At 33.8% G+C, this 27578-nt stretch overlaps 1 protein-coding gene across 3 annotated transcripts in view; it reads left to right on the top strand.

The window, feature by feature from the left end:
* Positions 1-1002: 1002 nt before the first annotated feature.
* The window catches only part of LOC111641580 (CUE domain-containing protein 1-like), a 30269-nt gene continuing 3693 nt past the window's right edge, over positions 1003-27578 (top strand). For 2 of the 3 annotated variants that reach the window (XM_023387757.1, XM_023387756.1), the window contains exons 1-4: positions 1009-2397; positions 16300-16498; positions 16820-16870; positions 27383-27535. In XM_023387757.1, coding sequence (XP_023243525.1) covers positions 1732-2397; positions 16300-16498; positions 16820-16870; positions 27383-27535 — 1069 coding nt within the window. In that variant the 5' untranslated portion in view covers positions 1009-1731. Of the gene's footprint in view, positions 2398-16299; positions 16499-16819; positions 16871-27382; positions 27536-27578 lie in introns of all 3 variants that reach the window. The other variant, XM_023387758.1, reaches the window with a different exon arrangement.

Raw genomic sequence — 27578 nt, 5'->3', positions numbered from 1 at the left:
ATTATTAAATTAATAAATATATAACATTCACAATAATTTTAATCCAGTTAATTCAAAGGATTTTGAGAATTTGAAAAATGAGAGATATTTGTAGCAACAAGAAATGTGTTCGTTTATTGGACTTTAAAAGAATGCAAGTTAGATGTTTAAAAAAAAACATTTGAATTTTGCATGCTCGTTTATAATTGTGTATGTCAGCATGATATTTCTGATGCAATGTCCAACACATGTCCAAAAAACCAACATGTCCAAAAACCATGTCCAAAAAAGATTCATTGCAAATAATGGATTATTTAAAAAAAATAGCACCTTGCAATCATGCAAGCAAGCTATAAAGTTTATAAAGCACATATTTAGCCCCAAAAATAGTCAAATCTGCAAAATCATAAATGTCTTTATGCATTTTACTGCATAAATCATGTGTTAAAAATTAAAAATTCATATTTTATTCCAGTTGACTTTTTAGTCAAAACAAGGGTCTTGGCAATTCTAAATGATGGAACAAATTTACATAAAGGTAACATAGCAGAAAGTTGATTCCAGGAGAAAATCAGTTATTTTTTGGGAGATGTTAAAAATTAAAAATTCATGTTTTATTCCAGTTGACTTTTTAGTCAAAACAAGGGTCTTGGCAATTCTAAATGATGGAACAAATTTACATAAAGAGGTTAGTTTTATTCATGTCAGTTTTAATTTTGGTTGGTATTATAGCCTTCTTGATGAAAAAGGAAGGATATGAATGCCAAAAGCAATGGATTGTTACAATACAAATTATGTGTCAAGCCATGCACTTCTCAAATATCTTAAATATACATGATTTAAGTACTGGATATAAATTTTCAAAATCAAATTTTAAATACTTGAAAATTGTATTTTCTAAAATAAAAAAAGTAAGAAAAACTAAAGTAAAAAAGAAACATTACTACAAGATTCAGAAAAATTCAACTCTAAATTTTATCATTCAATATGTTTTCAATATGAATTCAATAAATTTATATAGCAAATAAATTATTTAATTGAAACCAAAGCCAAATGAAAATAAAGGAATTAAGTTCCACTTTTCCAATAATTTATATTAATTTACAACTATATTGGATAATCTATGACTACATCCAGACACACCCCTCTGTGATGGAAAACAGTCTACTGCTGATACAACAGAAACTAATAATTCAAAAAAGTGTCTGTAATATGAATATATATGATTTCAATTTGATGCAAACACTTAGTTTTACAAGCAAAAGGAGTAGAGATTAAGTGAGTATTGATTGAGTAAAATATGTATTTGAAAAAAAAAATGAAATTGTATAATACAAGTAATAATGAAAGCATATTATTTTAAAATTTTATATTTGTATTTTTTTAATTATGATTACTAGAAGTTGTTAATGTGATAAATTTTTTCCTTTCAGATTTTCATATCCAGTGAATAATGAAAACATCAGTGTGATAATTTTAATTGTTGAAATATTTCATTCAGTATGATAGATCATAGATAAGTGAATTTTTGTGCAGGAAATGCACAGAATTTTTCTTTTACACTTTTATCCCTCAGTGGGAATTATTTTTACTTAATACCCATATCTAAAGTAAAATTTTTAATTATAAACATTATATTCAGCCTATTTTTATATTTATTTGTAGCTTATCACTTCTTAGTTTTGCCCAATAATAATTTATAAAAAAATTTTGTAAATTTTTCTATGAAAATATATTCGCATTGTGTTAATCATGGCTACTGAAGAACCTCAGCAACAAGTACCAGAGAGTCGTCCTGTAACTCAATTAGAATTTCATCAAGCAATGCAAGATTTTAAGACTATGTTTCCAGAAATGGATGAAGATGTAATTGAAGTAGTTTTACGAGCTAATAATGGTGCTGTTGATTCTACCATTGATCAGTTGCTTGCAATGAGCACTGATAATGAAAATGAACGTTTAAGAGCAGAACTTGATGCTACTGAAAACGATGAGTTGCCACCATGCTATTCACCTGCAACCCCACCACCGTCCTATCACCAAGCAGTGCCATATGTTCAAAGTCCTGCTCATTCCCCAGCACCTACTATAATAAATTCTTCTCCTGAAATAAGACACACTATCCCACAATCCCCACATCAGTTAATAGACATACCTCAGAGAGCTAGACAAACTAATGAATTGCCGTCTGTTGCTGCCCATGTAAGACAAAATTCTTCTAATACTGCATCTTCAGAAAATAATTTACAATCTGAAGATACATCTGTAAAAACTCCATGCAGTACGGGGACAAATAATATTCCTCTTCGCACTGTAAAAAGTTGGCTACCACCACTTCTTGGTGCCCTTCCAGATACATTTCTCAGGCTAGAAGAAACAGACCGAGAACCTAATAGGACACTACAATCTCGTTTAGAGGTAATTTAAATAATTAAAAAAATAATTTTAGATAATAGGTGATTTAATTTATTTACTATTAATAACATAAACTGATATGCTAATTTAAAATGTATATTTTACTAAAAGTAGTTTATAAACAATATATTTATTAAATCTATAAATTTTTCATACTATGTATGATTTACACTAAAAATGTTCAAATGGATATTTTCAAATTTTATTGAAACTATTATTTAATCATTGTAATGTATATGTCATTATTATTGTATTGGAAATAATCATTTTTAATAATAAGAATATGAACTGGTAATTGATTTGAATGAATATAAAGTTTGATTTAGACAAGAAATTATCTTTGGCTATACAATTTCGGCGTGAGTTTTATTTATTTATCTATTTCTATCTTTGGTTTTTAAAAGCTATACATAAGTAAATTGCATTTATACTTAGTGTTTTATTTCAATCAATATTAAGATATATAGTATTTTCATAAATATTTGTAAAATTTTATTAACTTGTTGACTAATTAACAATTTTATTTGTCATTGGAATATTTAAAGAAAATTTAAAATTATCTCTCAAATAGTAGATTAAAAAAATTTCTTTGAAACAGCTTTTTATACTTTTAAAAATACTATACAATATAAAATTTTAATGCTATGTTTTTAGAATATAAATTATTAATAATGTATAAGCCAAGTCTGACATATAGTAAAGAACAAACAATACTGCCAGATTATAATCAGATTACAATGTGGCTAATTAATTATAAAGATATTATGCAATTTAAATTAAAGATATCAGCAAAGTTAATACATATAAAACATTTGCACATAAGAATAAAAGCTCTGCTCAAGGAATAAGGTGTGAATTTTATTAAATTAAAGATAGGTACTTAAGCTGCCATCTTGTGTTAAATTTAATAATTAGAAATAAATTAGTTAATTTAGAATAATTTGGAAGAAAAGATCAATTAGATATTACTGTGCACATGCATTTACAATTGAGTAATATGAATATATATGTTATTTAAGTTATTTAATTCTGTATTTATTAAGTTTAATTTTATTACATTATTTAATTAACAAGTGTTATTTTCACTTGTCAATAAAATGAGCACTCTTACAATTATATTAATTTTTTATTACATTATTATACAGTGGTGCCTTGTATCAAGTACTTAATCCATTCCAAGTGCATGTCTGTTAAGTGAAAAGTCTGTTATACGAAATGCATTTTCCCATAGAAATACGTGTTAAAACATACAGTTCGTTCCGCAGCATAAAATAACCGTACTGTACCATAAAAAAATGAAAATGGAGCAGTCACCAATTATGCCAGGTAGTCAGATGTTGTGAGGAGGAGGTGGAAGAACACTTTCTTCACACAATCATATAGATACAGACTTTTTACACATTGCAGCAGGTCTCTTTTTATTGTTTTTTAATTGGAGTCAGATTCAGGAGACGCTGCCGGAGCTTGCAGGGTCAATTCCTCTTGTTCCATTCTTTGTTTTTTGGCAGCTGACTTCTTGAAAAACATGTCCAAGGTGGTCTGTTTCTCTGTCTTCAACATCTGTCGGAAATGACGGGCAAGGGTATCATTGTAGAGATCATTGGTCTTGTTGGCCTCAGCTCTGTTTGAATAATGAGTGTTGGTAAACTCCTAAACCTCTCCCCATTTGACAAGGAAGTTTTTGTCAACTTTCACTCCTGATGATTTCTTCCTTTGTTTCAATTGAAATCACCTTTCTGTTTTTTTAGAAGCCATGATTTGCACAACACTTGAATAAATGTAAATACCCTGCACTGAGGTGATGTACGTAATAAACAAGGGAGCAAACCGAATCCCAACGGGAGCTCTGTACTTCAGATATATTAATAATATATTCTAATAATACTAATATATTATAAAAATAGCAGATTGCCATTGGCAACGGCAAAAGAGTGGAAACATCATTCACATCTGTTTGCAGAAAGACCGTTGTTCGCCTCACATAACTGCCAAATAGAAAGTCCGTTGTTCGAGTCAGGTAACGGCCAAACAGAAAGTCCATTGTTCACAGCGTCCGTTATACGAGGCACCACTGTATTAATATTAGAGCATTTTAAGCCTTAATCTTAAAAAAATTTTAAAATAGTAATAAGTTGAGTAATATATTATGTTTTTCTGTCATATAAATTTTTAATGTTTTAAGTTTGTAATGATGTAAAATGTGGACAAACTTTTATGAAAAACATTTGTAATTAGAAGATAAATATAAAAATACAGCTTATCTTAAATTCTCCCTTTCACTTCACAGGAACACCAAACCACACAACAGAGTTAACTAACTTTTGTAAGCTGCCTAAATAAGTAAAATTGCTAAAACATTCTTCTGATATTTCTATAATTTAAAAATTATAGTTTGTACACCAATAATACCAGAAGGATATTTTTAAATTTTTACATATTTAAATGAAAAAAAAAAAAACACAAAAGCAGATACACTTCACTGTATAATTTTATGTTCCTGTAGTATGAAAATGATGAAGCTTTCAAACTATCCACCATTCTATTAAGTAGGTTTTCAGGGCACATTTTTATGTCCGATGCCAACCTTTGATCATACCATTAGCCTGGGGGTGAAAGGAACATGTATGTATGTGCTTGGAACCCATTAGGATAGTCGAAGACCGAAATAGATGTGATTCGAATTGGCGTCCCTGGTTGGTAGTAATGACCCCTGGAATGCCAAACCATGCTATCCACATCTGGTATAAGGCTTTAGCCACAGTGTCGGCCTCTATATCCCACAGTGGTTCCGCTTCAACCCAACAATTATACCTGTCGATCATAGTGAGACAGTAGCAATGATTTCTGGAAAGAGGGAGCGGACCAATAAGGTCGATGTGGATGTGATAGAAACGTTTTTTTCCACGGGGATGCTTGTAATTGGACTTTTAGTATGTCTAGTAATTTTGACGCATTGGCAAGGAATGCATGTAGTTGTCCACTTGCGACAGTCAGCCTCCATGCCCAGCCATACAAACCGATCAATTATTAGCTTCACTGTGGCTTTGCTGCCTGGGTGCGAAAGGTCATGCGTGGCATGGAAAACTGATTGCCTTTGCGTCTCGGGGATAAAAGGGCAAATCTTACCGGTGGACACGTCACAGTAAAGTTCTTGATTTTCTGGTAATATTAGTTTTTTAAGCTGTAGACTGGTCAAACTATTTTCCAAAAGTGATTGGAGGCTTGGGTTGGTCTTTTGTGCATCAGCAATTAATTTGTAATTTATGGGAGAAGGGCAAACGATAGATTCGACTCTGGAAAGTATATCGGCCAGAATATTATCAGTTCCTTTTATGTATCTAATGCCAGTCGTGAACTGGCCTATATAGTCTAGTTGACGTAATTGTCTGGGGGAGCATTTTTCACTTTTCTGGAGAAAAGCGAATGTCAATGGCTTGTGATCTGTATATAACATGAAAAGTCTAGCTTCCACCATAGAACGAAAATGCTTAATCGCTGAGTAAACGGCTAACAACTCACGATCATATACCGAATATTTCTTCTCCGTATCTGTAAGTTTGCGCAAAAAAAAAAAAAACGTAACGGCTCTGTGCCGGATTTAGTGACCTGATGCAGCGCAGCGCCAAGGGCGAAATCTGATGTGTCAACATGCAACGCTAAGTGTGCATCCAGGGCTGGATGAGATAGTAGAGCTGCGTTTGCTAATCAAGTTTTGGATTCCTCGAATGCCTTTTTTGATTTGTCTGTCCATGAAATTTCCACATTGTCGGATCGTTTTGTGCCATTTAAATAATTGAGCCTGTGCGGCGTATGGAATATTATGGCAGTAGTAGTTCAACAGGCCTAAAAAATCTACGGAGGTCCTTTATTGTTTTGGGTTGCTCAATCTTTATGGCGGCTTCTACTTTCTGTGGGAGAGGTTTGATGTCGAGATTAACTAAATAATCTAGGAAGAGTAATTCGTTTGTATCAAGTATGCATTTAGCTGGGTTTATTCGGATACCATATTCTGATAAATGTCCGCGTACCTTTTCCAGATGAACGTAATGTTCCTCCTTTGTCTTACTTGCCAATAGAATGTCATCTATGTAGACAAAAACAAAATCTAATCCATGTAAGACTTCGTGCATAAACCTCTGGGAAGTTTGTGCCGCGTTGGACAACCCAAACGGCATTGATAAAAAATCATAAAGGCCGAAGAGTGTTGTAATTGCTGTCTTGGGTACATCTTCAGGGTGGACCAGGATCTGATGATATGCTCGTGTTAGGTCTATTTTCCAAAATAGATTTAACACGAGCATATCATCTTCCCGTATAAATTCTGAGCAAAATCTTGTAGATGAGGCAGTGGGTACCTGTTCGGCACCATTATTCTATTAAGGGCCCGGTAATCCCCTGTGGGACGATAATCCCTATTCAGTTTGGGTACCAAGTGCAGTGGATTGGAATTACTCGGTCGACAAATGCCTAGTTCTAACATTAACTGGAATTCCTTTTTTGCAATTTTCAGCTGTTTTGGATTGAGATGGCAGGGACAAGAAAAAACCTTATGTTCCTTGGTAATAATACGGTGGACCATGTTATGTTTGGGTTTGGTGCTAGATGGATATGGCACAAGGATATCTTTATATTTGTTAAAATGTCGCTGAATTCTGAATTAGAAGCAATTAAAGTAATGTTAGTTTGCGAGCCGTGGTGAGCGGATCCTGTCATTGTCAAGGACATTAATGGGTCTGTAATGTGGGTGTTTTTTAAGTCGATCAGGAGGCCGAAGTTTCTTATGAAATCAGCACCTATTATTGGCTTGCTGTCGTTTGCAATTACAAAAGGCCATGTAAATTGGCGCCTTAAGTTTAGGGACAAGGTTATGGTTTTTGTGCCGTAAGTCTTTATCGGGGAATTGTTTGCCAAATAAAGTGTCAATGATGCGGGTGCTCTTAATGCTATGGCAGCATTATATGGTAGAACGCAGACATCGCTATCACTGTCGATTAAGTAGTGACGACATGAGGTTGGATTGTAAACAAAAAGTCAGCTTGTGTTGTTAATTTGGAAATCACATTGCGCCACATGTGATTTCCGAGCTAGTTTCCTTGATCTTGGAATTTGCAAGGGGCCTTACATCTATTTGCTTGATCACTGAACTTCGCGTGATACCAGCATAGGTCTTTCACCTGGGGTCGAACCAGTGTCTGCGAATGCCGACGATTTCGAGATTGATTCCAGGGGTCTATAATCACGTGATTGTCTGTCGCTGGGCCTTGATAGGCAATTAATTTGCTCTGTTAATTCAGTGACCTGCATTTGGAGCTCTTTTATAGCCTCACGTGTGCTATTTTTGTTCCTTGCTAAATTAGTTTCAGCAATTTGCAGAGGTGTGAGCTCGAGAATTTTATCAGCCATTTGGGCTAATTTGTCTAAATCTTCATCAGAAACAGAAAGAATTGCCTGAGTTTCTTTGGTTAAATGCTGAATCCAAATCGTTCTTAAAAATTCCTCCCTGACTTTATTACTAGCTAGTTGTCACATTTTGCATAAAAGATGAGATGGTTTATCATCTCCTAACACGGCATTAGAGAGCAAATCTTTCACTCATTTTTGTTCGGAATTGGAAAATTCTGCTATGAGTCAATCTTTTAGTGTTTGATATAAATTTTCCCTAGGAGGATTTTTAACGATATCACTCACATACGATAACACTTCAGAGTTGAGAGCTGAAACCACTGTGTAATACTTAGTAGTATCATGCGATGTATCAGCCAGTTTGAACTGGGCCTCGATATTAATAAACCATAAATCGGCTTCTTTATCTCAAAATTGGGGAAGTTTAAGGGCTACCCGACTGATTTCTGGCATAAGATCATTTTCGTTTGGCATTTTGAGACAACAAGGGGATGCCTACTCAGCAGAACAAAAAAAAGATGAAACAGAAAACTCCACTTGCCCATGTTAGATGACTTACTCTAGCAAGAGGTTGTAGACACACAAATGTGGGTACAATTTCGCTGGTTAGGAGTGGCCACGTGTGGCGTTCACATTCCCAAGGAGCGTCGTCTATCACAGTCGCGGAATTTATTCTGTACTATCCACTGAGGGAAACACAATGCAGTAACTAGTAAAGGTCTTGTTCTTTCTTTTGTGTTCAAATTCATGTCGAATCATGTTCGGCTCACCACTTGAGGTAATGGATGGCCGCAGTTGGTTCGACGAAATTTGGCCATCTTTCTCCATCCATTTCGATCTCCACAAAGACTGTCTTTATCAGAAGGCGGTAAACGTGAATTAGTAAAGTCCACGACTATGTTTTAAACTAAAACAATATTTATTCACAACAATCTTATGAGTACACTTGAGAGAGACCTACACGTGCTCATGGCAATGATCACCTAACAAGAAGAAGCAGCAATGCCCAGAATCCCCTGCGGGAAAAACTCTTGTCCCCGTTTTTCAGTTCGGGATTCTCAGGGAACTCCTAGAGGAGTGGCGCCATTTCATGAGTCCGTGATGGTCACTGCACTCTAATAAAATCATTCCTTATTCTATCCTTCCTTGATACTCCATACATCCATCTCAACATTCTAATCTCTGCCACCTCCATCTTTCTTTCTTGGGTTCTTGTTAAGCTACCAGTACACTATCCAACCATACTACATTCTTCTTTTTCTGTCTAGTCATAAGTAATAATAGTATTAGATTGAATTGTGATAGTCTTAGTTTTAAGCTGAACTGTATAATACTTGATTGTTGCAGGAAAATTGAAGAAGAGCGGGGAATTAGTGCATATACATTTTTGTTTTCTGTAATGGGCAGACTGATATCTGTTCACTTATTTCAATTAAATAAAAACACGATTTGACTGGTATTTGCCTTGTCTCGTAACATGTTTCTCACCTTTCACACTTCTTTCTTTCATATATTCAAATGCTTGAATATTTCTTTATTTTGGAAACTGAAAACTAATACACCATCTTAAGGTGATTGTCATCAAGGTTTTTAGATTATCTTTTTTTCAAGCAGCTTTGCTTTGTCCAAAGCACTTTTTCCAGTTCTTTGGACTAAATGCTCTCACATGAAGTGCTGTTCAATGATAAACATAAGACACAAGTATGATGTGGTTGCTACATTTATTAATGGTTACATGGTTTATTACATGATATTACATTACGTGGTTTTAAATTCATTTAAGCTTTTAATTTATTTACATTTTTTACAAAATTTTATAATTTAAAAGTATTAATTATAAAATGCCTTAAATTATTTTCCATTTTTGCTAGTTATTTTTCTATTTCAGTTCACCAAATTTATCTGATCATAAAGGTCACTTGTTACAGGTTTTCATTTGTGTTGAATACCTTTGATTAATTAATAAAATAAAAACAATTTACAAAATTAAAAGACTAATGTATAGTAGTATATTTATATACTACTATACATTATTATATATAGTTATTTTATTAATAAGCTTTCCTACCTAGTACCTAATGCCTAACAATAGTTTCATTAAATTCACATACTTTGTTTTCCTGATAAATATGTCATTCAATGATTAAAAAAGTTGCAAAACCATTATTATTTGGACCACTCAAAAAGTGTAATTTCCCAATTTTTCATGTAATATTTAGTCTAGCAACCTGTATGTGTTTGGCCATTGTCCATATCACTGACAATATTGAAACTGGTTGCACCCATTAATTTGTTACAGCAATTATTTGTAAATTGGAAAGTGTTTGTAGTTGTGATGTTGGAAAATATTGAGTCAAGGTTGACTTACAAATAAAATTTTTAAAACTCAGAAATTTGCAAAAATTCAGAATTTATAGTAAATTTGCAAGTAAATGCAAACCTTGCATTTATCCTTTGTTTTTAATATATTATGGGACTAACATCATTATATGGTCAGAGTAGTTAGCTGATATGTTGCTTTACATGTTCATTTTGTTTTGATATTTTCATCCATATCATTTCCAATTATATCTTATATTTGATCTTATATCTGATATCCATAGATTTTTAAGTCATCTAGGTTCAGTTTAGCTTTCAGTTCAACTGAACCTAGATGACTTATTAAATTTCTCTGATATACATAGATTTTTAAGAGGAATATGTGAATAATAAAAGTAAGAGTATAACACAATCCTATTGAAATTTCTCAGAAAATGACTTGCAGTCAAACTTCTGTTTTCAAACATAATTCATTCTGAAACCAGAACAAAATTTTCTATAAGAAACGATATTAAATGGATTAATCCATTCCTGACCTCTAAAATAAAGCCTTTTTTATTATTTTAGCTGTATTTCATGTTAAAAATGCTTTCAAATGTTATATAATATTATATATAATAAATTTTTATTATTTAATTTGACTTAAGCACCTTTAAACACACATTTTTGGATGCCATTTGTATTACATGAATGTCAATTAATGTGGTTTTATTAAATTGATTTAAATTCAACTGTAGCATGTACTGAAAAATAGTAGTAGTATCTTTCCTGCATTAATGTCATCAATGATTCACATTGTGTCATCTAATGGCATGAGGCAATCTCAGTGCCACTAATTTCTGAATTGGGAATCCTGTCACTGATTGGTTAGGCTGTTGACTTTCTTTAATATAAGAAGTTTAGGGAGTTGATTGTGTGCATCTCTCTAATCTGTGGTTAGCTCATGCAGTGAACTTGTTAACTTGTTCAGCAACAAAGTTATTGTACAGCAATCAGATCAAATATGAGTTCAGAAATCTGTTTGTGAATTGATTTGTTCAAAAGTGAGTCATTTGAAAACTGAGGTTTGACTGTACAATGAAAAACTGCTGCTGTTCACTATTATTATTATATTTCTCTTTGTTGAAACCATGCCTTTTTTTATGTTATATTTTTAGACACCATGAAGTGTTGACACTGGATTTTTCCACATCCACTTTATTTTCTTATGTAATGTACAGTTAGAGTAATTAATTTAAAGACTTTTGTGAGAATGTGGAGTTGGGGAAGATATTTTAGTGAATTTGTTGGAATAATATTTTAAAATTATTTTAATAGAAAAATTATGTATCTAAGTTAAGGAAAGCACTTCCTTTTGACTCAAAGAGAAAAACTGTTTAGTTTCTCTAAAAGTAATAGTTTTGGTGCAATGTCTCACTCATCTAACTGCAAGACTGCTCGACTTCTGTCACGCATTGGAAGCATAGCATGATTTTTCAATAATTCTATTGTACAAAATACAGTATAAAAGGTGAGAGGTCATCTTCCAACTTGCTCTTGTTTTGGCACTCTTACTCAGTGATCAAGGCTTTAGTCACTGCCCTCATTTTTGTGCCATTGCCGAATGCTTAAAGCTGTAATTTCTCTCTTAGTTCTCTGATGTCTGTGTTCCCAAAGACTAGCAACTCGCCACCTCAGACATATTTTAATGTCAGGTAATATGATATTATTGTTATGTAAACTCTCTCTCCAGCTTAGTTTAGTGGCTTAGATTTGAAATCCATTTATTTGTATTTACAGTAATACCTCGACTTACGCTACCCCGACTTACGTGAACCCGGAGTTACGCGATTTTCAAATCTCGTCGATTCGTCTTTTGTTTGAGCCCAATGCAACTCTTGATTACTCATTCCCCCCACACTATTGTTCAGCTTACATGTTTGGACGTGTCATGCAGAATCAACACATAGCTACAATTTATTTTGTGTTATTTATTTCTGTGTTTGTTATATCTACGGAGACTCGAGAGACTCTATGTGGTGATTTCTTGTAACCATGAACGAATCAAAAGACAAGATAAGATTAACGAGAACATTTATTAGCTTACATACATCCCACATGGATTTTACACAAATTGTGAAATTATACCCCGACTTACGCAAATTCGACTTACGCAGTCATCGCTCAGTCCCACCTATCGCATAAGTTCAGTGTATTACTGTATATTGACACTAATCATTTTGTTATTAATGTACTCCTTTATATATAGACAATAGTTATAGGTATGTTTTAATAAACAGATAGATATATTCCTAACGAATTGTATTTGTCATTTGATTTAATGCCTAACTCCATTGTTGGCTCATGTATATCGTGTAAACCATGTCATTTAATGTATAAAGACAAACCCTCCTAAAATTCCAGTCAAGTTATTGTTATATCTTCAGCCAGTTGGAAGAAATTAAGTAAATCATGAGCTAGGACGTGAATAACAAATTCTAGCTACTGTCAGGACTGACTCTGAAGATCTTACCAATTCTCTAGATAAATAACAGCCATCCTTGGTTAGACAGTAAGTATATCAGAACTGACCCCATTTTCACATTTTAAAGTACATAAGAAAATCAACTGAATGTGGAAAAATCCAGTGTCTATTATCAATACCTAATGTTGTCTCAAAATATAATATATTATTTATGTACCAAAGCCTGTTACTGGTGTGAAACTCAAATAAAAAACGAAAAGAACGAAAAAAAACAGTATTTCACAAACGTTTTCGAACCAGAAACGGATCTTCTTCAGGTGAAATAGCAAATTTCCGATGGAATGCAATTAAATAAGAACATGACAATTTGAAAGATCATTCGAATACATGTTTCTTGAAGTCGTGCTATTGGGCATGTGAACCACTAGTAGCATCTTTCAAGATTTACAGGTCATTGTCCAATAGCACTTGCCACGCTATGGACAGAGTCAATTTCTCCTTGTGGTTGATACATGTCAGTGAGGCTAGATCTGTAGATACAAATGCACTTCAATCACCTTAGATGTTCTGAGTGAGGTGAGGTGAGGATGATCCTCGTCTGGTTAAAAGTTGGCTCTATGTCTGGATCACTGGCATAAATGGCGAGAGCAGTGGTCATCCTCGCATGCTGTATGTCAGCAAGGTGCTCTTTCATTCTAACCCCTAAGGAGCACTTAGTGGAGCTGATGTATTGATTTGTTTGGAAAGTTCATAGTGATTTTTAAAAAAAAATGAAAAAAACTGTTATAAACTAAAAATATACTATGGGGAAGCTTCATGATACCCTCTTTGTAGAACTTTCCAGTTTTTCCCGTGAAAAACTGATCCACATGGTTTTTGCAAGCCTCCAAAGTATCAAAGTTTTTATTATGAAAAGAATTCTGCAGAGAATGGAACAAATGGTAGTCTGATGGGGCAAGGTTAGATGAGTTTGAGGGGGTATAGTAAAACATCCCAGTCTAGTTCCAATCATTTTTGGTGTGTTCATAAAGACGTGTGCGGTCTGGCATTATCTTGGTGAAAAACAATGCCTTTTCTATTGGCCAGTTCTGAACGTTTTTCTTTAATTGCCATGTTCAGTTTATCCAATTGGGATACTTATCAGAATCAATTGTTTGATTCTGTAGAAGCAACTCGTAGTACAGGATTCCTTTCCAATCCCACCAGATGGTGAACATGACTTTCTTTGGAGTTTTTAATGGTGGTTCATTTTTCTTACCCCATGATTATTTTTGGCTGATGATGTTATAAACGATCCACTTTTCATCACTTATCACTAAACACTTCAGAAAAGGATCATTTTCATTTCATTTTTACGAGAATCACAAATGGAGATGTGACCCAGTAAGTTCTTTTCCGATAAGTTGTGAGGTATCCAAATGTTGTAACGATTCACATACCCGAGCTTCTTTAGATGTTGAAATACAGTACTGTTTGATGACTTCACTATGTCTGTAATCTCTCGAGTTGTGTAATGAGGGTTTTCATCCAATAATGCTTTGATCTGGTCCTCTTCAATTACTGAAGGTCTTCCTGAGCAGGGAGCATCTTCAAGATTGAATTTACCTGCTTTAAATTTAGCAAACCACTTTTGAACAGTTGATGCTGCTACAGCACTCCTACCATAAACATAACATATTTCTTTTGCTGTTTGTACAGCATTTTTGCTTTTGCAATAAAAAGAAAAAAGGAAACAAGTGTCAAAAATTCATGTTGTTCGCATCAATTTTCACAGTAAGGCAAATTAAATGATATTTGAATAACCTTAACAATTTTTTGTAATGAACACGTCTCAAGGTCATTTATTGTAATATTCATTGGTTTGTACAATTCTAATCATTTTCATGTTAATCAGTGTGTCAACTGTCAGCTATCAAAAATTGCTACAAACTTTCTGAACAACCGAATAGATGAGGTCTCTATCACATCTGTGATCCCTAAGTGGGATGCTGTACACTCCAGGGAGTCTGTCCTGGTTGGAAACATCCTTTCCATTATGTAGGATGTCAAATATGGTTGGATATCTCCTATATGCAATGCGAATGCTGTGCTTCTTGGCTATCTCAGTATATAGTGATCTGAGATATGGGGTGTAAGTGACTGGGATCCTTTCTTTATCTTCAGGTCAGTTTTCGACACAGGAGTCAACTTGGACTGTGCATTGGGAGCAGTGGAATATGTCAATCAATTTATGGGTGAGCTTGGGGTACTCGTGGTCAGTGGCTATATGATGTGTACGTCTCTGTTTGGCATGGAGAGTTTGTTGAGTGGACAAATGAGTGAATGCCCTTCTAATTAAGGCATTATACGCTGCAGTTTTGTACAGATGTAGGTCACAAGACCCCCTCAGGTATGTAGATGGACTCTGATCCCAGTTTACGGTACATCTCGGTGTGGATGGCCGACCCTTCAATTCTAATGTTAATGTTAAGGAAGTGGGCCTTCGTAGGGTGTGCTTGATCAGTTTTCCGTTAATTTCAAGCCATACAGGTTGTTGTTAACGGAGTTGACAAAGGCTGAGACATCTGGTGTTGTCCTTCAGGGAATGATTGTCATCTATGTATCTCCTATATAAAGGGATGTTGGAGAGGTGGTGAGGGGAGGATCTTGTACTCTAGTTGTCTTATCACCATTTCACATAAGTCCCGCGATGGGGCTTCCCATCGGCACTGCTCTTTCCTGTGTGTAAATTGTACCGTTGAACTGAAAAAACGAATTGTAGCATAATAAATGTGCCATCTTTAGGACTTGTTGGTGTAAGCTGTCATCATTTACAATGTTGAATAGGTATGTAAATCCATAACAGTATAATTTAATATATAAAATTACTTGTCCTGACTGAGTGAGTGATTGATTCATCATCATCCAGAGCAAACCACTGAACCTAAAGAGGTGAAATTTGATACACAGCTAGAGTACGTCATAAAAACTAACAAGGGATTTTTCGAAATTCTCCCGCGAGGGGAAAGGGAGAGGATTAAGTCTTAACCTGAAGAACGGCTTCTACTGTACTATTTTAGATGCAAGTTTTTGTTTGTAACTACATTTAGTTTTCGTCGAGTACTTAGATGTAAATTGATAACATTTCAGACATTGTTATAAATATTTTTATATATTTCAATTTTTCAATCAAATGTTCAAACTGTTTTAAATTCGAATTTGTTATTGCATATTCGTTCGATTACAGAACGATTGTAAACGTTCCAGAAAATTGATCAAATTGAAAACAGTTTGTTTGATTCTCAGCAATTCTCATCATTCTCAGTGGTAGGTGTTATATAACAATTACTATGGTTGTTGAAATAATGAATATAAATGGGATTTGCTTGCAAAATCCATGCGGGCAAAGTCGTGGGTAACACTAGTAATAATATATCATTATTATACTGTTATGGATTAATGGATTTAGATATTTATAAAATAATAAACTTGATAAATGTAACTTGTAGAATCAAAAGAAGAAAACAATACATTGTATCATTATTTTCTGCATAACTTTGTGTTTCTAGAACAAGAAGACTAACTCTACTTTTTTGACATATCTGCATGAATAATCTAGAAAAAATATATGTTAATTTAAATTTAGAAAAAAGTTGTTTATTCCTTTATAATTTAAAAAAAGAATATGCTCTCCAGCATAGTATTTTATATTGAAAATATTAAAACTTGTCTTAAAACAGAGTGTTACAGTTCTCAGTTCAGCAATGCTTCAACAACGAATGGAAGAAAATGAACGTCAGCGGCGAAGTACAAGTGGAGCTGATGATCCTGAGTTAGCTCAATATTTAGAAGATGAACGTATAGCTCTTTTCTTGCAGAATGAAGAATTCATGCAAGAACTTCGCCATAATAAGGAATTTATGTCCACTCTTGAGAGAGGTAATTATTCTTGTTTGATGTGCATTTTTTTGATTATTTGATAAATTTATAATAAGAAAATGATTCATATAAAATTTAAAAAGCATCTTATTAACAGCATTTATTTTTAAATAAATGTTCATATCTGAATCTCATTTTTTTTTTCCTGATAAGCTGTACAGTTAAGTTACAGTTGAAAAACTGTATTGTCCTCAGGTGCCCGGGTAACAAAAAAAGGTACCCGGGTATGAAAATTTCTATAGTGTTCAGCACTATTTTTCACATATATTACAAAAATCTATATTTTATAAAATAAATTGGCTTTAAATATTTTATTTTTAGATGCCAGTCCTCATCATCAAGTTTCCAATAATTTACTACCAGCAGAAAATGGTAAGAAAATAATCTATAAAAATTTCAGTTATCTATTTCTGTTATTTAAAAATAGATTTACAAACAAATAAATATTTAAGAACGTGATTATTAGTTTAAAGCCAAATGATTGCCAAATTATATTGGGCTGTGTTAATGCTACTGTTAATATTATACTAAACTCATCCAGAATGTAAGTACCATTTGGGTATTAAAAATAATTTGCAATTTCTTTTCATTTGTATTTTATTACAGAAAAATCTACATATCTTAAACTACTTTTCGACATATTCACCATGTGAATTAATTAAGGCATGCGTTATATTTTGGCACTAATTGCAACATACCTGCTTCGTAGAATTCAGCCGCCTGTGACCTGAATCAGTTCTGGATGTTTACTATTGATCTCATCATCACTTGCAAAGTGTTGGCCGGCAAGAAATTTTTTGAGATGAGAAACAAATGGAAGTCAGATGGAGCTAGGTCCGGACTATAAGGAGGGTGACAGAATTGTTCTCGGCTAAATGAATCAAGCCGCATCATCATTATGCTTGCAGTATGCATTCATGCGTTGTCATGCACAAACGCAATGCCAGAAGTCAGTAATCCATGCCTTTTGTTCTATATCACGTGCCATAACTTCTTCAATGTCTCACAGTAAGCTGTAGCATTGATTGTTGTGCCTCATTCCATCCAGTCCACTAACAAATTCTTTGATAGTCCTAAAACACAGTGCACATGATTTTTCTTGAAGAAAGAGGTGGCATTGCTTTCTTTGATTTTGTAGAACCAGTATGCTGCCATTCCAGTGACTGTTGTTTTGTTTCTGGTGTCTCATAACAAATTCATGTTTCATTGTCTGTGACAATCCTTGTTCAAAAAATCATTTCCTTCTGTTGCATAACACTGCAAAAACTCCAAGGCTGCTCCAATGCATTTCCGTTTTTGAACATCTGTTAGTGTTTTTGGTACCCATCGTGCACACAATTTTTTGTAGTTCAATGTTCAGTCACAAATTTGTGTAATAAAGATCATGAAATGTTTTGAAAAAGCATTGACAAATCAGAAATCATGAATCACCTATTGGAACAAACTTGTTCGTTGATGCAGAGCACCAATTCTTTGGTGATCAACGATGGCCGTCTACTGTGCTCCTCGTCGTGGACATTTTCCCTGTTTTTGTTAAACATCCTAACCCACTTTCTCACAATAGCTTCACTCATCACATTCCTTCCATAACTTTCACTTATCTGACGATAAATTTCACAAGGTCAAACATTTCTCACATTCAAAAACTCTTATTTCACAGCTGGCAGGCCAATCGATTGTTTTAAAGATGATTACCAACAAACAATGACTTCAAACATTAACGTAATTAAAACAAAATGGCTATGATAATTCATTCTGGAGTTGAAGGATGTAACTACACATGTGCAACTTTTGTGCTGTCAGATGCATAGGAGATATGCGCAAACAGTACTTACTTTCTGGATCAGCTTAGTAATTAAACATTAAGTAATGTGGCGTAGAGGTAGGCATTACAAACCATTATAAATAAGACACTGAAATAGTAACCCAATTCAGTGTCTTAATTTATACAAAAGGGTTGTACTTGATTGTAATTATATTACACTCACTCAGCACTTGCTTGTAAACTCAAAAAAACACAACACCTTAATTTGCTGAGAAAACTTTTAATGAAAAGCTAACGTTTTCAGCCAACTCTATTGGCCATCATCAGGCTAAGCTTTTTTTCTCAGCAAATTAAGGTGTTGTGTTTTTTTGAGTTTACTTGATTGTAATATTAGTACATATAAATTTTAAAATACAGTGGTACTGTACCTCAGGATACAAAATTAATCCGTTCCGAAACTGAGATCGTATCATGAAAATGTCGTAAGGTGAATCGTTTTTTCCCCATACGATTACATGTAAAACCAAATAATTCGTTCCAACACGAAAAACACACTCAAATTAAAGCTAAGTAGTATGTTAAAAAAAAATAATTTTAGTAAGGAAAACACTGAAAAATGCATTATGTAGTCGTAAATCTATAAATAACCATAATAGAATAATAATTGATTTAAAAAATGTCGTTTTATTTGCACTTTACCTTTGAGGATAGACGACGGTGGAGGTGTAAACTGGTGGCGGAAGAGAGGGAGAAGGGAAATGATACTAAAACTTGACTTACCTAACATAATGTAACAATAACTTAAAAATAACTTAGAAAAGATTAAAAAAATTAGTGTTGTTTTATATATATATTTTTTAATTTTTATTCACTGCTTTTTGCTTTCTTTCCTTCACTTCCACCAGCACTTTCACTGGATAGAGGTTGCTTGGTAAAATATCTATCCAAAGAGGTTTGGCTTTGCCTACTTTTTAAAATGTTTCTAAAATAACTTAGGCAAATGTCATTACTTCGAGCAGCAATACAGCCAGTGTGAACCTTTTCGGGATGTTTCTTTTCAATAAAATCAGTCACTTTCTGATAATACCTCAAGATTTCCTTTATCAAGCGAGATCCTTCCACAATGAAGCAAACACGCAGACCGAGACCAATGAACAGAAGTGAATAAAAAATGGCACTGCAAACTAATGTAATGTCGTATGGTGAGTTTTTGTTCATATCGTGGAGCAAAAATATGTTCGAATTTCATGTCGTATCCTGAAAATTTCGTATGCTGGGGCATTCGTATCCTGAGGTACCACTGTATTCTTTAGGAAAAGTAATTGACAGAATTCATCTTATTGTTTTTCTTTCCATCTTTATGCCTTCTTACTAAAGAAGGCATAAAGATGGAAAGAACTAAATTTAAAAAATCTTTAAATTTAATCTTGAGTTTTTATCTTTTCTCTTATATTATTAATATTAAAATTAAGATAAAAAGTTCTGTTTTATCATATAAACATTTTTAGAATTATAATTTATTTTTGGAAGCATTATCACACAAATTAAAAATCTTAAACAAAAACACAACAGACATTTTGATAAAGAAATATCCAGTTGTAATAGAATTTAGTATTAAAAAGAGTGAGGATTAAAACATTAGATGAATTTAAAAATAGAATATAGATGCAGTTCTCTTTAAGTGTAATAAAATATTGGACTGTTCAGATAAGTTTGTAGCAATTTTTGATAGCTGACAGTTGACACACTGATTAACATGAAAATGATTAGAATTGTACAAACCAATGAATGTTACAATAAATGACCTTGAGACGCATTTATTACAAAAAAATCGTTAAGGTTATTTAAATATCACTTAATTTGCCTTATTGTGAAAATCAATGCGAACAACATGAATTTTCGACACTTGTTTCCTTTTTTCTTTTTATTGCAAAAGCAAAAATGCTGTACAAACAGCAAAAGAAATATGTTATGTTTATGGTGGGAGTGCTGTAGCAGCATCAACTGTTCAAAAGTGGTTTGCTAAATTTAAAGCAGGTAAATTCAGTCTTGAAGATGCTCCCTGCTCAGGAAGACCTTCAGTAATTGAAGAGGACCAGATCAAAGCATTATTGGATGAAAACCCTCATTACACAACTCGAGAGATTACAGACATAGTGAAGTCATCAAACAGGCTCCCAGATTGTTTGTATTTGCCAAAACACACAAGGATACACCTTCATTGAGACCAATCCTTGACAAGGCACGATCCCCCACTAGATCATTAGACACAGCTATACACAAGCATATAGCTCATACAGTAGCTTGAACAATTATCCATGGATAATCAGGAAATTGGTAGAGTTATTGGAGGCTTTGAGACTGCTTAGCATTACTGATCAAATGTACTGTACATCACTGGGCTTGATTTCATTTCATTATATTGTTTTATAAAAATCCAGCCATGCATTTTGCACAATTGAGGACCTCTTGCTAACTTCGCATGGTGCACACTGTAAACAATTATTGGAACTTACCCACCTGTTATGCTACACTTCATTTTTTAGGTTCAACAACAAAACTTACCTCCAGAAGCACGGTTCCCTATGGGCAGCCCACGTTCAGGAGATTTGTGTGAGTTAGTCATTAGACAACTAGAACAAAGAATTATACCTATGTTTATTTCTAACATATTTATAAAAGGTATGTTGATGACATCTTTATTATGTGGAATGCTAAGCCTGATTATAAATAACTTTATTGATGCAATGAATAATAACCCATATGGCCTCTGCATCAAATTGGACCAAATAAGCAATTCAAATGCAACCTTCCTTGATATCAATATAATATGCAATTAGATAGCAACAGAATATCAACCAAGGTTCATTACAAGCCATGCTGCATGCCTCTATTCATCCCTGCCAATTCTGATGACCCCTTTTCATACAAGGTAGTGGCATTCCGGGCCCTAACCACTAGAGCGTTCACACACCACTCAAAATTTGTTGATATATTGGCAGAATTACAATGCATCCAGAACATAGCCACATGGCACAGGTATGGGCGAAGATTAATTCATAACCTTGTGTTTGCCTATTCATCGCAAGTATATAATAATGACAATGATAACTCATGCACTAACAACTCCAATAATTCTCAGTCTTTGGCTGTGGTGTGTTGAATATAACCACTACCTTGACTCAATTTACAGAGAAATTGCTGCATGTACAAACAAGAGAATTGCATGTAAGAGGCATAGTACTTTTAAGACATCCTGTGCAACTGCAAAGACAACATAGACAAAAGATTTGCTCCAAGGCTATATTCTGTCCCATTGAGGGACCATAGATTTCAAAGGGATCTTGTGTATATTGGCTCCACGATACATTCTCTAGATAAGCGTTTACGTGAACACAAATATGACATTGATCATAACAGATGCACCATTGCCCTATCTACTTATGCTTCAACCCTGGGCATAAAAGCTGACTTGCATAACGCGCAAATCATTAAACTATCACACCAAAGGGAACACATACGAACACTAGAAACTCTGGAAATATATAAAGCAGGGTTACACAATAACTGCATCAACTATAAGGATGCGATTAATATTTCTACAGCTTGGATCCCTTCATAAACAAACTTCCAGTTTGCAGGTGCGTGCCATGATATTTGATGATAGGGAAGCTGTGTTTCTATAAAAAGCCGACTTCCAGGGGCAATCAGTTAATTCTTTCTTTAAATGTATTTTTAATAGATTATTTATGTGACATACTTAATAAATAAACAAGTTCAATATAATTACCTCTGTTATTAGTTTCAATAGGTTTCCTTTGCCCTCTAAATGCCAATTCTTGCTTTGATAAAAACATATAACATCTATTTATTTATGTGAACCACCGGGAAGGGAGGGGTAGGTCTCCCGATCCGGCAACAGGTTGTTAAACCCTTTCACTGTCAGGATGGTTGGAAGGATTCTTTTTCTCGCAGTAACGGGCTTTAATGTTTCGGGTCGAGTGGCGGAGGGAGGAGTGCGTCGGTGAGACAACAGGCGATACACGAGTAAACGAGGAGGCCAGATATAACATACAAATATAACAATTTATTAAAGCAAATTTCAGGTGGTACAAGCCTGTTTCGTGTCCCTAAAACGCGGAGCGACCGAGAGAGAGCTTACAATACTTGGTTTCATACCTCTTTTATGGTTTATAATATCCCTGAGGAGCAAGGTCTTAATCTTCCGTGAGGAAACAGGTTTTATCGTTCTTGAGGTAAATAGGGTAACTCTTCTTGAGGAAAATGGCTTAATCTTTCTTGAGGAAAATAGGTTTTAATCCAACTGGGTCCGATCGGGTAGGCTTAGGACACTCTTCGTAGGACACACAATATCAATAGGACAATAATTTCGATGACGGTAGATGAACGACTCCCCCAAGAAGGGGAAGGAAGGGGTTTTTATAAGATCGGCGTGGGAGAATGGTCATGTGATTGATTGTTGTGAGGTAAAAGGTACGCAGATGGGTTGGAATTGTTCCCGGGCTCATGCTAACTATCAACTTAGCAGTTGGAATGTGGGATTAGTTTCGAATTGAACGGATGTTTATGTCGAACATAAATGAAAAGTTTTTTTTTCCATTAGGTTTCACTTTAAGTTAAAGGAAAATTTAATTACGTTTTTAGGCAAATACGGGAAATTAGTCTGTAAAATAATCGGTAAAAATTCCGAATCTCACATTTAGATATAATATATCTATAAACCGTAACTATCTCGTTATAATTTTCAATATTTATTTTATATTATATACTAATGTTAAATTCTATTTCGCTTCAATTTCCAAATTGCTTCAAATACGAAAGAATCGACGATTTTTCGTGTCTTTTGCCAGCTAAATTGTCAAAGCCATTCTAATTACACACACTAATTTCATTTGAAAATAGTAGGCAAAGCCAACAAAACAATTTTTGCATTTTTATGCATTTACAGAGCCATTTTATCATGAAAATGTCGAACAAGTTTTTTTATTGAAGTGTTTATATTTAACTTAGGCATTGGCTTTTCTCTTTTAATAATGTTTTCTTTTTCATTATATGATTGAACTTTTTTAAAATAAATTTTCAATATCGCAATTACATTTCAAATTGCTAGCCACGATATAAGGGCTAAAATTAAAAATAAAATTATAAAAACTTCCTTGGTGAAATAAAATGTGTGGTGGATATATATACCTGGTAGAAAACATTCTTCAATTGTATGAATATACTTTTAAAGAAAATTATAATTAAATATAGCTTTGTAATGAAACGTACATAAAAGTAACATAAAATATTCTTTACTCTTTAAATCTTAATCACTTAGTCAAATAGCTCCCTACAAGTGGAATCAGAGACGGTCCTGCTAGGTGTGCGGTGTGTACATGCATGCGGGCTGCCAAATCCCGAGGGTGCCCATACCGGTCAATGTCAAATGTCAAAAGATGCGACAGGGTTCTTGTAAATTTTAAACGTTTCTCACCATAGCTGTAAAAGTCTAAATATGTTAAACTTAATAGATTGTCCGTTGTTTGTTTTCTAATTCATTTTAGGACCAGGTGTTGTCCATGGAAATTTCCAAAATTTACAACTTTTTGGTCACTCTCATTGAACTGGAAAAATGTCTGTTTTTATTACATCTAATATTTCAAAGAAATCACTCCCACTGTACTCGGCAAGAGATTGGTTTGGTTAGGCTTTTGTTTAAGTAAAATTTCGGCTCTTTCATCAGGTTTTTGTGTCCCCAATTCCCTAATCACTTAATTATTTAATTACTTCTTAAGTAGAAATAAGTCAAAACCAGTTACTTTGTACTCTAATATTTGTAGTCTCAGGAAAAAGTGGAAAGACAAATTTTTATGACAAACGGATACATAAATCGTAAATTTTTAAGGAAAATAAATTCTAGAGCTTTTTCTGTACCTCATGCATCTCTCTCATTCATTAAATTTAGTTGTAAATGATGCTACCAAAGTAACAGTTAATTTTTTAACATTATACAAGAATTGTACACTTTTTTTTTCTACATACCCTTAAAGATGGGATATACGAAATCGTAATATCACTGGTTTAACATTGAAATCTGTGAGTAATATAAAATTGGAGAGCGGAATAAATATATCAAATATTTTAATGGATTTTTTTAACTCCTGTCAACTATACAGAACTATCGTAAAAACATACCAGTAAATTCTTATCGGTCGGGTTAAGTTATAAATCTACTCGTTATTCACGTAATTGGCCAAATATCTAGCGAGCGGGCGGCTAACAGCCTAGAACCAGTCCCGGATAGAATTGGAAGCGTTGGAATGTGTAGCATCAACTCAAGGTCGTAGGCTTCCACTGGCTAAACCGGGTAAGGTTGGTGTTCTGTAAAGCACGTGCGCAAACCTGGCGTTTTGAAATCTGACAATACAGATTCCACTCCACCATTAATATTCGAATATACAATAGCAATCTTATTTTTTTTTTCACGTGTAGTATAGAAATTTGTAATAAGATATATAATGCGGTTATAATAAAATATTGTACGATTATTTTCATATAATTAAAATTAATATGTATTTATTTTTTATAAAATACAAGGGAAGCAGCGCTTCCACTGCTTCTAATGACGGCATGCCACTGCTTCTAATGACAGCATGCCACTGCCAGTTTGTTTATGAAGGGGAAGACCCCCCCACAATTCTTTGAGGTGTCTTTCTATTGTTTCATGTGTGTGTAAAATAATATTTTTATATATTTTTTTTGTTTATGCAATGCTTGATATGCACACACAGAATGAATTTTATACGCAAAGTTAGATATGTTCCAAAATGTTCTAAAATTTTAAATCTTTAAGTATGACATCTCTTCGAATCTCGGAACTTTTAACCTGAGGAAGACAGAAAAATACGATCAAAAACATTTGTTTTTACAATTAAATATTTTACTGGTCACATAAAGGTTGTTGTGAGTCTATTATGTATTGTACCAGTACCTGTAAATGAGTGTTTAACCTTTACACAAGGTATAAGTTTTGTATTTATTGAGTACTTAGGTGTATTAAATTGATTACATTTCAGACATTGTTGTGAGCCGGGGGTTTTTATGGGCTCTTGCTGTCCCTCCCATTATCCGTCAATGGGCTCTGGTCAGCCTGCCCACTTGTCAGCAATGGCTGTTCTGTTCTTTTGTACTAAGTGGAGGAAGAGTACAGGTTCGTCGACAAGACAGTGGCAACACTTAGATAAACGACACCATTTAAACAACAAAACAAAAATTTAATCAAACACAATTAACGAGATACATTCTAAAACCGCGGGTTCATCTATGCTAGTTCCTGATATTTCACGGATACATCAAGAGAGAGTTTACGTGCTTTCCCATCATACCTCTGAACGAGTTCTTTGACTTTCTGGTGATAAAGTTCCTCCCCCTGGTGATTAAGGAGTTGTCAAGTTTGGCCAGGAGGACCTTAGTAGCAGAGTTCGACGGCGGCTTTCGTCGGGAAAAACTCAATCAGTCAGGAACGGGTGCTTATCTCGATCCTTTTCTTTCCAACCCTCATCTTCTTGTTGTACCCACCTTATATACTGTGGGGCATGTGATAATCATCTACCAATCGCAATCTTTAGTGACTACTTTTCCGTGGCTCAGGTTGAAGAACCGGAGAGAAAGGAAGTGTCTTCCAGAGAAGGAAGGATGAACATCCATTTTTGAGATTTCAATATGATCTTGTATTAGAGGGAGTTTTAGAATTTTTTTGTGTGGTTCGGGGCCCTCCATTCTGACCCTCGCATCACATTGGCTTTTCCATAATTGTACTTGTCCTTAAAGGTACAAGTTTGATTTTTTTTCGTTTCTCCGATACTAGGTTTATTTAAGATTGTTACTCTCTCATATATCTAAGTTTCATTCTTTTATAAACATTTTGCTTTATAAAACAGTATTATTTTAAATTTTTACATACACAGTACAAGGATATATTTTTGCTTTCTACACAGCATGGTACAATGTTATTTTTTTATTTATATTCAATGACAACTAGGTAATATTGACAGTTAATTCTTGGTAGGAAGGTGTCATGGGTTCATCGGATGTACATTTGGTTGGTCGGCGTGGTGTCATCCAGGCATTGGTTGACTTTGCTACTGCTCCAGTTGTGATGGTATTGGTTCGTGGAATCATGTGTCTGTCTACTTTTCTTTGTTCTCGGGTGTCTGTTGGTTTGGTAGACAATGTTGAGATGTTGGATCTATGGTGGCTGGCAATCACTTTGGCTTGAACTAATCAGGTAGGTGGATGACAGCTGGTCCAGGAAGAAATAAATGTGCTCATGGAATGTTTTAATAGAATTATGAAATGGTAGTATTGATTGACGGGTAGTGGTCTTTCGGGCAGGAGACATATTCCCCTGGAGGTGATTAGGTGACACTGTTTTCTCTCAGTAAAAATAAGTCATTAGATCAGATTGTTTGGAGTTAAAGTTTATTATTTGTGACAGGTTGGAGGTATGTAAAGGTTTATGGAACATAATTGAGATACTTTCTCTCTCAGATACTTAGATTAATATTTAAGATAATATATAATATAATATTTAAGACAAGTAGTAAGGTAAGGTAAATCTAATGAATTTTTTGGGAGACATATATTTATAAGTTTAAAACTCTAAGTGATCATTGTTTGCACTAAAATGTAACTAATGAAACAAAGAATCATTTGTTGTTTAACTGTTTACTAGTCAACAACTCCATTTACTGAGTGAAACACTTGCAAGTATGCATTACTCATTGAATGCTATATGTATAATGCCCCATCATTTAAGATTTATGCTGTCTCTATTGAAAATTTTTTTATTTACATTAGAAGGAATCTAATAAAAATCTAAACTTAATGTTATTTGGACTTTAAGTGTACTTTATTATTTTAAGAGAACTTTTACTAAAATATGTTATTCTATACAAATGCTAAAGTATATTTTAATATGTTTACAATGATGTGTTCTAACAGATAATCAACTCTGATATGATGTAGAAACCAAAATATCTTTTTATCATTTAAAAAATCACTTTAAAATATTATTTTCTTTAAATAAGAAATGTGTATAAAATTTATTTCATTAGCTGCTCTTTCTGATGCATCGTCTCAAGAAGAGGAGGAAGGTTCAAATATTCAGCCACTTAAAGAGATTGAATCTTTTCCTTATACTAAATCACTTCCACCTAGTGAAGATTCAGATGCTGCATTTAGAGAAAAGTTGAAAAATATGGGGAAATGTAAGTATACATGATATTCATTTATATATTTTGTATTATAGCA

The sequence above is a fragment of the Centruroides sculpturatus genome, unplaced genomic scaffold (assembly GCF_000671375.1).
Source record: "Centruroides sculpturatus isolate CEXI.00-Female unplaced genomic scaffold, Cexi_2.0 scaffold1381, whole genome shotgun sequence".
Classification (NCBI taxonomy): domain Eukaryota; kingdom Metazoa; phylum Arthropoda; class Arachnida; order Scorpiones; family Buthidae; genus Centruroides; species Centruroides sculpturatus.
Note: the sequence above shows the minus strand (reverse complement) of the source record. Positions and strands in the feature narration are given on the sequence as shown.